Below are 11,730 nucleotides of genomic sequence, written 5' to 3'. Positions count from 1 at the left end.
TCTCTTCGGGGATTCCTCCTAGACTTCATTCTGGAATGTCTCCTGGAATTTCTTTGGGAATCCCTCCTCCAATTCCTTCGGGTATTCCTCTTGAACATCCTTCATGAGTTCTTCCTGATAATATTTCTGGGCTTTCTCATGATATTTCAACGTGGATTTCTCTTGAAATATCTTCGGGTTTTCCTCCTGGAATTTCTTTGGTGATTTCTCTTAGAAATCCTTCAGAGGTTCCTGTTGGAATTGCTTCAGGGATTCCTCATGGAATTCTTTCAGGGGTCCTTCTGGAATTCCTATGGGGTTTCCTTCTGGAAGTGCTTCATAGATTTCACCTAGAATTCCTTCGGGGATTCCTCCTGGAATTCGTTCGGGGATTTCTCTCTAAATTCTTTCGGGATTTCCTCCTAAAATTCCTTCGGAGATTTTTCCTGGACTTCCTATGGGGATTCCTCTTGAAAATCCTTCGAGTATTTCGCTTGGAAATCTTTCGGAGACTACTCCCAGAATTCCTTCAGGGTTCCCCTCTGGGATTCCTGCAGGTAATTCTCCTGTAAGTGTTTCGTAGATTTCTCCTGGAATTCCTTAAGGAATTCTTCCAGGAATTCCGTCGGTTATTCCTGCTTGACTTGTTTCGGGGATTCCTCCTGAACTTTCTTCGAGGATTGCTCCTGAACTTTTTCCGAGAATTCCGCTTGAAATTTCTTCGGCGATTCCTCCTAATATTCCGTCGTGTATTCCTCCTGAAATTTATACGGGAATTACTCTTCGAATTTCTTCGGGGACTCCGGGGATTTCCGGGAATTATTTCGGATTTTGCTCTTGGAATTTCTGCGGGAAATCCTCCTAGAACTATTTCAGGGGTTTCTCATGGAAATCCTACGAGGATTTCTCCTGGATATTTTTCGTTGGTCCCTTCTAGAAACACTTTGATGATTTCTTCTCGAATTTCTTTTAAAAAATATGGAATTTCTTTATGGATTCCTCCTGATCTTCCTTTATCAAATCTTCCTGGGATTTTTTTCGAGAATTCATCTTGATATTCCGTCCCACGTCCCCTCTTGGAATACTTTCGGGATTTCCTCCTAGGATTCTTTTGGTTATGCCTCTTAGATCTTCTTCGGATTTTCTTCATGAAATTCCTTCAAAAATATCTCATGGAATTACTCCAGGATTCCTCCTAGAATTTTTTCAGGATTTCCTTATTGAATGTTTTCGGTGATTTCTCCTAGAATTCCTTCGGAAATTTCTCCTGATATTTTAAGATTCTTCCTAGAGTTCCTTCGAGGATTCCATCTTGAATTTCTTTGGAAATTCCTCCTGGACTTTTTATGGGGATTCATCTTAGAATTCCATCGGTGTTTCCTCTTTGAGGAATCCGCTTGTGATTCCTTCGGAGATTCCTCCCGCAATTGCTTCGGAGGTGCCCTCTGGGATTTCTCCTGTAATGTCTTCGAGGATTCTCTCTAGACTTCCTTCGAAGATTCCTTCTAAAATTCAATCGGAGATTCCTCCTGATATTTTGTCGGGGATTACCGGGACTTCCTCATAAAATTCCATTGGTGATTCTCTTCGAATTTCTCCGGAGATTCCTCCTCCAATTCCTTTGGGAGTCCTCCTTGAATTCCTGCAGGGTTTCTTCCTGGAAGTCCTTCGGTGATTTCTCCTATAATTTTATCGGAGATTTCTCTTGGAATTTCTTTTCGGGGGTTTCTCTTGAGGGGTTCTTCCTTCGAGCCTTTTTCCAAAAATTCCTTCGGAGATTTCTCCTGATATTTCGTCGGGGATTCCTTCTGGATTTCCTTCGGGATTCCCTCTTGAGATTTCTTTGGGATTCGAAGTTTCCTGCTGGAATATCTTATGGGATTTCTCATAAAATTCTAACAAAAATTCCTCCTAGTATTCTCTCAAGAATATGTCCTGGAATTCCTTCAAAGATTCCTTCTCGATAGTTTTTATTAATTCTCCCTAGAAATTTTTTGAGGATTCCTTCTGGAATATCTTTAGAAATTCCCGCTGGCTTTCCGTCGGAGATTTCTACCGGAATTCCTTTGTAAACTCCAGTTGTAATTCCCTTAGGATTCCTGCTTGAATTCATTTGAGGAATCCTCCTGGAATTTCTTTCGAAGATTCATCCTGGATTTTCTTCTGAAATTCCTCGAAAACTTCAATCAGGGATTTCTTTAGAATTTTCTGCAGGGATCTCTAAAAGAGATTCTTGAACCACCAGAGACACCTGCAGAAGTATCTTCAGGGTTTCATACAGCAGTTCCTGCAGAGATACTTCCACAATTTTCTTTATGGATTCCTTCAGGAGTTTCTTTCAGGCTCCTCCTAGAATTCCTGAAAATATTCGGGGATTCCTTAGTGAAAATAGTGTTACCTAATTATCAAGTTTGATAGCTTCTGAAGGTTTTGAGAAAACAAAACAAAAAACTGTAGTAAAATCAATATTTGATTGCCCTTTGTTTGCAATGGAGTAATGCAACATGCATTACACTGAGGATACCGGTAATGTCTTAATATTCCTTTCATATTATAAATATTTGTCTGCTCCCCAAACAAATATAGTATTAAGCCTGTTAAAAATTTCAAAATGTAAACAACGTAAAATCAGAAATGTATAAATCATTTCCGCTCTGTTATGCCCACATGTGACGCCCGAGTTTTCCAATTAAACGAATAAGTAAAAAAAAGCCTAAACACTGGTGGCAGTGCGGAGCCGAACAGAAATAAAATATCGAAAATTCGTTTTTTGAGTGAACATATAGCTTTTCAGTACACTTTGGTGTACGAGAAAGGCAAAAAGGTACATATTCATTCTAATGTAATAGTTTATGTCATCAACGGTCATGAAAAAGCTCAGACTGCAAATTATACAGCGTAATGACAACTTTTTTGCTTTGTCAATGTTGAAATTATGGTCAAATTTTGGTCACGCCGATTCACGCCGCCGCCGCCGCCGCCGCCGAAAGCTGCCACCGGCGTGACGCCGATGACGCCGCCGCCGCCGGCCAAAAATGGCCCTCACGCCGCCGCCGAGCAAAATATAGTCGGCGCACAGGTCTATTGCATACTCGACCTTTGCTCCACGATGCATGAGCATTCGAAGCACACGTGATCCACGGACTTGTCGCAGTTTGTGCACTTCGGACATACGGGAGAACCAGCATATCCGAATCTGTACAAACACTACCTTATGGACCCATGGTACGACAGAAATTGTGTCAAGTGAAAGTGATCCCGCTACGAGGCCTGCTCGTCCATTTAAACCCGCTCGGTGTGAGCCTGACTGTTCACATACCCTTGCTGGAAGAGCCCCACAATCTGTGCCATCCCAACATTGCCTATGTTTAGACGATCCATCTCGCTCCTCTTATGCGATGTAGCCTAAATCTCACATCTTCTGCTACAACTAGCGCTATGGTTATAATGATCACTAGCACACATACCACGTCTTTTGAGACTATACGGTATTCCCTGGCCACCCTTCGGTACATCAACCTATAAGTACTTGCGAGTTGCTCCAGGTTTCAGTTGACCACTAGCGCGCTCGACCAAGCAGCGGAGCCATACCGTAGTCGCGCTCGAGAATATTGCCGAGCTATTATGACGATGTCATAGTCACCATACTTGTCCTTTTGCAGGGATATTCCACGTGACTACGCCACTCGTCGAATACAACAAGGGTAATGTGATTAGCCAACCCGACTCTGTGGTGGTGGTAGCGTGAGCCTTGATAAGCCGTCTTACGTCGCGTTCTATAGTATGTACAGGTTTCAGAATTGACCAAAGAGGTATTCCCGCGGTGATATAATTATTATTAGCTTTATTAAGGAGATTTTCAGCCCGAGGCTGGTTCATCAGCAAGCGGTGATATAGTAGCTCTTCTGTCCTTCCTCGGTGATATTTATATAGAAGCACACTGTTTTGGTAGTGACTGTATACTATCCGGCATAGGCTATCCCGGGCTTCTAAGTAACCAGGACGCGGCCCAGCTGTTATTGTTGACCGCTTTCTTCATGCGCCCATGACCCATATTGAATATCAGTCTCGAAAGTGTAGAGTTCAGGTGCAAGAAAAAGCGTAGGCAGAAAGAAATCACAGAAGCGATAAAAAACAAGCTTTGTGCGATTAAGCTGCCATAAAGTTGCGGAAAACAGTGTCGGGCGTAAAAATCGACACACATGCAGCACCAAAGACGCCATTACAAACCATCTACATACACATTACAGACAACCAAATGTAGGCCACTACACATGTTTACAAAAATACAAACTCCTATCCCCGTGAAGAAGGTTCAATAAAGAACCGAAACGTCAGACGAAGGAGCCTCAGGCTGCTATTGCCGAAAAATTATCTCGCTCATTGAGAACATTTTGTATACTTTGTATACGTTAAAATCAGCACATTAGTAGTTCCGTGTCAAAAACTGAGCTCAATCCATCAACGCAAACCATAGTTACATAATCTCAAACTTGACTATTTTGTGTGGAAATCGGCGTTTGTCCGATCAATTATGCACCACAGTATAGCTTATGCAATTGTCTTCCAAGAATATTTTTATAAATTTTTTTACGGACTTCCTTAATAGTTTTTAACTCAACAATGGAAAATTTTGCGGAAAACAATTTTTAATTTGTATTTTTTTTGAATTGCTGAGAAAATTTCCTCACTATTTCACAAAAAAACATTGTGTCTATGATGCTCCGTTCTTAAGTTATGATTTTTTAAACAAACGGCTTATATAGAACATTTGGATAATTTCCAAAAAAAATTGGTCATAACTCAGAATCTGAGAAAAACCACATCTTGAAAATTTTACGAAATATAGCTTATATAATTTCCTTAAAAATTTTTATTTTTTTGAGAATTTTCCCGGACTTTGAAAATAGTTTTTTCCGACTTTTCCAACCGATTTTCCTCAACAGAGGAAAATTTTGTGAAAAACAGGTATTATTTTGTATTTTTATTGCTGAGAAAATTTTCTTATGATTCAAAAAAAAAAAATGTTTCTACGTTGCTTTTTCCTTGAATAATGAGTTTGTGTCTGTGGAAATAATGAATAATGAGGTGGTGTCTGTGGAATATGATTGTTTTCCGGAAAATTAAGCGACCCTGTTTTTCTTTCCAATATACATACAGGGGGTGGCCAAAATGTTTGGGATAGGCAACTTTATTCTCCCACAAAAAAATTCAACATGCTGTAACTTCTCATAGAGTGCATCAAAAAATTTCAAATTTTGACTGATTGTCAACCTATTATATGTGCATCATTGGTATAAATTTGGGCTCGATTGATAAATTTTTCGCAAATTTTGAACGTACACTAACAATATGTATGTGCTTCACAAACTATTAAAACGTAGGTACTTTTTTAACGTTGAAAAAAGTTATCATGGATTGACACTTTTTGGATTTTTCTCGAAAAAATGTGATTTTTTTTATATCAATGTCAATAAATTTTAGTGTTGATTTCCAAAGATTTTCCACTTTTCTTCTCAAGTTATCTCTAATCAGATATATTAGAGCCGATTTAGATTGAAGAAAGAACACATTTAGTAATTTTTGTGTGGTATTGTAAATTTGACTTATTTTCCTCTATATGGGTAAAAATTTCAATCCGGTATAACTTAATTCGCCGTGAGAAAATGTTACATTTATAACGTCGTATTGAGTATCAATATATTGTTGATAAACGTTAAAAAATTCATTCAATTCGGTTCACTGATTTCCGAGATATGACAGTTCAAAAAGGAGTCGTCTAAAAAATAGTGTTTTACCCGAACGGTTCTTACTTCGCGAAAAATTTATCAATCGAGCCCAAATTTGTACCAATGATGCACATATAATAGGTTGACAATCAGTCAAATTTTGTGATTTTTTGATCCACTCTATGAGAAGTTACAGCATGTTCAATTTTTTTGTGGGAGAAAAAAAGTTGCCTATTCCAAACATTTTGGCCATTCCCTGTACACATGAACTCTACTTGTGAAATTTATTTGTATTAAATTCTGATAACCTTCGTACCAATTTGTACGATAATAAAAAAAACTCTTTTGTCTGACAATTCTCTTCTTTGAACAAGACAGGATCGGTGAAGTACTAGATTTGTAGTAATGAGCTGAAATTTTGTATTGTGAGAAGGTAAATTCTCCGTTTCTGCAATGAAATGATGCAAATAGCCAAGGTATTATGATTCCTTGCCTAATTTTTTGCTGTTGGATCAAAATATTCGGTACACAGTTACCCAAAATGTTTTCTCTATTTCGTACAACTTAAACATTACAGATGATACTGTTAAGTGAAACCCCTATTATCGGCTATCAAACATACCAAGGAAGACTTAAAACCTCAAATTAGTGTAAAGCATATTGCCCAAATTTAATACATTTTATAAATAAAATCTGAATCAGTTTGCATTTGGTGTGTTGAAAATCGCTGGGGTTCTAGTGCAACGGTGGTGAAGACTTAGTAACGGGTCAGTAATGATAAATGGAAAATTTTAATGCATATAAAGAAAACGCGTAATATGAGAAAGTTGAAATAATGCTTTATTTCACAATTACATCTTATAAAAAAAGTAATAGGTTTGCTCGATATATTGTACTGAAATGTGTCGTCAGTGAGTTATTTGTCGTATTCTTGAAAATTCTAAATATGCAAATCATAAATTCAATCTAAAAGATTTTGAAAAGAGATTGATTGTTCGTTGCTTATTGTTCAAATCTATTCAAGGCTGGTTGCTTTCTTCAGGACAACTTTAATGTCCATGGGTGGAAAGTTTTGCAATAATTTCACATTGTTGGCAAAGTCATTCTCTAAAATTTGCTCACGGAGTAATCTGTAAAAGGAGAAAAAATCTTAGGCATTGTCATTTGTAGAAATCACTAAATACTTACACAATCATGGCGCAACACACTTTCACTAGAAAACTGTATCGCTTTTCATCAGCAAACACCGAGTCCCAAATTCGTAAAACATCTGGCAGTGGGAATTCTTGTGATAACAGCAGTGTCAACCACCGGAAACTGTAGTATTGTGGGTAGAGCTCTTGGTCTCGCAGTTTGGTCCAAACCTCCAAATCCTTCTCCCTTAGCAAGTTTGATAGTTTGGCCATCATACCTTTGATTCCATCTTCCGATTCATCAAGTGTTTTGATGAAAAAATCTCTTATTTCTCCCATTAGGGCGGTGAAGCAAAAGAAGCAATCAGCTTCCGCGTGTTTACGGTACTCTAAATTAGGATCCGAAGCCATCACGTAATAGATTGGTCCAATGATTTCGTTCATGCCTTGCACATAGCCTTGGCCAGGGTTTAGCTTTGCGTACAGAAACAGTATTCGTTCAACGACTTCCCAATGTGCTTCCTGTCCTTCGTCCATTGCTTCGTAACTTTCGTTAGCCCTTTTTGTTATTAGGTTAATCTAGAAAGGGAACTTTTATAATGCTCATCGAAATTCTGATTTAAAGGTGAAAGCCAAAACATACTTGCTATTTATCCATTTAGAATTGTTAATGCATTTATTGTGAAGAAGGTTAGTATAAGACTGACACATTAGAGCACAGATAGATATACATATACCAAATACCCACCTTGGTAACGCCTAGCCCTTTCCTCTCGACATTAGCCGAACTGAGGGTTGTTGGTGCAACTCTAACATGCAGCTTTCTTTCCCGGTTATGACTAACGACGGACTCACATGGGAAATCTGTAGCCTGGAAGAAAGAACAACATATAAAATATCAATGTACCTATGGGGCCGTTCAAAACCATGTAGACTTTTTAGGGGAATGGAAGGGAGGTTGTCTGGCCAATGCCCTAGTAGTAGTAGTCTGATATTTTCTCCATGATATCATTGTTAGCATCTAATTCTAGAATTCTGATAACTAAGAAGTTATTAATTTTTGGGAACAATTCGTTTCAAATCGTAATGGATTTATGAATTACACTAGTTTACAAAATTAAACGAAAGTCGTGAACTTCTGTCAACGAACAAAATTTTTGAAGCACAATTTAGCACTGATTTCGAAACCGTGTGCTTCAAAAAATTTTAAGTAGAGCAGTTTTTTAGGTTCAGCTCAATATTGAGTTTTACAACTTTTATAAAATATAGAATTTACTAAAATTCAAATATCTTGCGTTTTGTTCAATCAATTTCAAATCTTTTTCCATAAATTAAAAGCTGAATACAATACTATTCGATCATCTGAACGCAACTTTTGCTTCAGTTTGATGAAATTCATGATATTGGCGAGTTTTAGGGACGATCTCCTTAAATTTTAGCCAATTTTCCAAAAATATTTCAAGAAATGTATTATTTTCAATAAGAAAAAAAAACAATCTAAAAATTCTTTCTCAACGTTTATTTGACATATCATATGTAGGCGAGTTACAGTAAAAAATTCAGCTCAATCATAGCATTGATTACGGAGAATGAGATGTGTGAAGTGAGCGATGTTGCTTGAAAATAGAACAAAAATCGATTTCAAATCATCAACCTTGTATGGAAAGTCGAAAAAAAATCCGCTCTACTGTAATTTTTTTCCTTCGCGTTTTCGAACTCAGGGCATGATTCTACATCAAAAATGATCATCAGCTTACCGAGTTCAAAAATGCTGTAAACTAGTGTTATAGTAGCCTTGGGATACAATTTATGCATAGAAAATAAGGTTTGTTCTACCAGTTTGAGTAAAAAATAATTAAAAAAAACATGTTTAAACATAGAAAAATGTTATGGATGCCCGACTTGAAAGTTCGAACAAAAATATAACATAATTATAACAAACCATGATATTTATAACTTATAACTCATTGTGATGTAATCATGTTCAACATCCTTGGTGTTTTTATTATATCTCAAATATATCACATTATGTTATAAATGTTGTTTGACAACTCATTGTAATATAATTTAGTTTTGATTTTTCGACATTTAGACAAAAATATTACAAAATTGTATCACATTTTGATAGAAATTAGAAACCCTGAAGCTAATATTCGTATCTCATTCTGTTATAATTTTGATCAGATTACAACAAAATAGGTTATTATCTTGATAAGGCCAGTGTAGTTTTTGTTACGATTTTAGTTATTATAACATCATCCTGCATCTAGTTTATAACATAATAAGTTATTGAAAAATGTTATAACATCATAACACAATATGATGTAATCTTGATATAATTTTCTAGTCGGATGGGAAAGGCCTAAATTGTTTTTTTTTATTGTTTTTATTCGTGTATGTTTTATTATAAAATAAATAAAACAGATTAAAATTTGAGTTCGGGTCTTCAACCTAGCTTGCGCGTTAAGACTGTTGAAACATGTTACAAGAGATTTTGGATGCATCGACCACGTCTCCGAATGTTCCATAAACCTAGAGCCCCCAGAGAAATGGCCAATTTTTGACAAGATATGGACTGGTACCTAGATTGTAACATAGGGTATCGCGCCACTTGGGCGGTGGCTTCTATATTCGTCTATTTTCCACTATAACTCAGTCAATTTTGAACCAATTGACTTGAAATGTTGTACACGGGTAGATACTATATCTATCTCACCACATTCCAAAAGTTGTGTCAATTGGTTCAAATTTGACTGAGTTATAGTGGAAAACAGACGAATATAGAAGCCACCGCCCAAGTGGCGCTATTCCCTATCAAAATTTTGCCAAACAAAATTGTTGGATTATTTTTAGAGATTCCGGATGTTCCAGAAACCTGGTGGTCTGTTTTTTTACTGTTTCTGAAGCCTACACTGAAATAAATTTTGTTGTAGTTTCTACCGAATCCATGGTAAAATTAAGAACTGCACCAACTATTTTCAACCGAATGCAAAATTCCGTTAATTGTACTGAAACATTGTCAATATTACCATGCGAATCGTACTGTTGACTGAAAATATTCTTGATGCTACTATTTTGGCATTTTAATTTCGACCACGTCGACTCGAATGATGGGCGTCTCAGATAAACGTGGTCAAAATAACAATGCCAAAATAGTAGCATCAAGAATATTTTCAGTCAACGGTACGGCACGCATGGTAATATTGACAATGTTTCAGTACAATTAACAGAATTTTGCATTCGGTTGAAAATCGTGGGTGCAGTTCTTAATTTTACCATGGATTCGGTAGTAACTACAACAAAATTGATTTCAGTGTAGCTTGCGACTTCACGATTTTTAATTTTTGTTATGTATCACCAAATTAGTTCAAATATTTTTTCATGGATACTTTGAAAATTTTTCTGAAGGACTCCCAAATTCTAGAGCAAATTTACGAAATTTTAAAAAAGAAAAAACCTTACCTGCTGAAAGAACGATATGTCTGGACAAAGCCGCCGAACATCCTTATCGATTTGCAGCAACACTTCATTGTCTTTAAAAAACGTGTTCCAATTACTTTCAGGACCATCGCTTAGTGGGTGATCGACACAGCCGGACCGGTCTTGTTCCCCGTCACCGGGAGGAATGACCATTTCCTCTAAAAATAAGATCATGTTATTTCAAACATAAATTGGTTTTATTTCAAACCAACCGATAAATTGCTTATACAGTTCATGTTTTTTGGCTAAGGTTGCTGACCAAGTGTCCTTTTTCGGACCCAAATAACCCAGCATCAATTTCCAACATAGAGAACGCAACCCATTACAATCGGGAATACCTACAAGAAGAACAATTTGGGGGCGTTTTTAAAGGTCGAGAATTTGATTTTATTCATGAATGTATAACAAACCATAGAAACAAAAGTCTCTGAGTGATTTCAAATCTATAACGTCTTGCTGCAAAATATCTTCCAGACCAGCAACCCTACAAGAGAGAAAGTTATTCCATTGATAGGCTTTAATTGATCAAATGAGGTCGTCAATTTGCTTACCTTATTTTGTAGAGAGACATGTTCGATGCATAAATGGTACTAAATAAATGGAATGTGAAAATATATCACTTTTGCGATGCAGTGTAATCTTTTTCACAGGAACGACAAACTCAATCCGTCGGATGATTCTCTTTATTAGTTTCGCTTTCATTGAATACTAGCGATCTCTACCATTAGAACATGATTTGTTCGTTTTGTTTACCAACTGATACTGAACCAAGTATCGAACCAGCTGAACTATCGCAATGACAACATGGCTATAGAATTGACAGTCAGCGGCAATGTTGTGTTGAAAAACAAAACGAGAAAGAAAAGATTTTCCAATTGGATTTATTATAATTTTAATGTCAATAGTGCCTAGTGCTGGACACCAGATGGCCAGCATACAACAGAGCAGCATTAAGGAAAGGCAAATGGTTATTTTGGCCATAGCCAACTGATAACGCTACAAAGAAAATCGAAATAAGTGTTTCACATTTTATAGCTTTATTAAAAATAATTTCCGAAAAGCGGGCTGGTCTATCTTTCTGACCTCTTAATTTTTTAACTAAGCGATTTAATTTTTTAACTAAGCTGCGTTCATACCTTTGCGGTAGGAAACTAGCTAGCAGTGAAAATTGCTTCGTCTATCTCGCGTTAGTTCGGGTGTATCTTAAGGAAGCAACATGGGTCCGCTTCTTTTTCATTTATATAGATAAATGATGCTATCCTGCATCTAGTAGACGGTTTTTGCTTAGCATATGCTGATGATCTTAAGCTTCTAGTAAATAGTATTGATGATTGTCGCAAACTCCAGACTGTGCTCGATTATTTTGCAGCGTGGTGCCGTGCTAATAAGATGCAACCTAGGATGCAACT

At 36.9% G+C, this 11,730-nt stretch overlaps 1 protein-coding gene across 1 annotated transcript; it reads right to left on the bottom strand.

The window, feature by feature from the left end:
- Nucleotides 1-6,527: 6,527 nt before the first annotated feature.
- On the bottom strand, nt 6,528-11,119 carry LOC109423717 (TBC1 domain family member 13). Its single transcript, XM_019698703.3, has 7 exons — nt 10,873-11,119; nt 10,732-10,805; nt 10,534-10,659; nt 10,304-10,479; nt 7,590-7,712; nt 6,897-7,420; nt 6,528-6,838 (listed from the first exon to the last, which is right to left on the bottom strand). The coding sequence occupies exons 1-7, from the start codon at nt 10,890-10,892 to the stop codon at nt 6,724-6,726; spliced, it is 1,158 nt and encodes a 385-aa protein (XP_019554248.3). The 5' UTR covers nt 10,893-11,119; the 3' UTR covers nt 6,528-6,723.
- Nucleotides 11,120-11,730: the final 611 nt, after the last annotated feature.

The sequence above is a fragment of the Aedes albopictus genome, chromosome 2 (assembly GCF_035046485.1).
Source record: "Aedes albopictus strain Foshan chromosome 2, AalbF5, whole genome shotgun sequence".
Classification (NCBI taxonomy): Eukaryota; Metazoa; Arthropoda; class Insecta; order Diptera; family Culicidae; genus Aedes; species Aedes albopictus.
This window is presented reverse-complemented; position numbering and strand designations above follow the sequence as displayed.

Excerpts from the sequence above, each read along its gene's own strand:
- LOC109423717 (XM_019698703.3), bottom strand. The coding sequence starts at position 10,892 with ATGTCTCTCTACAAAATAAG. Across the intron at positions 10,480-10,533 it reads ACTGTATAAGCAATTTATCG|AGGAAATGGTCATTCCTCCC; the intron begins GTTGGTTTGAAA and ends TCTTATTTTTAG. Across the intron at positions 7,421-7,589 it reads AAGGGCTAGGCGTTACCAAG|ATTAACCTAATAACAAAAAG; the intron begins GTGGGTATTTGG and ends TTCCCTTTCTAG.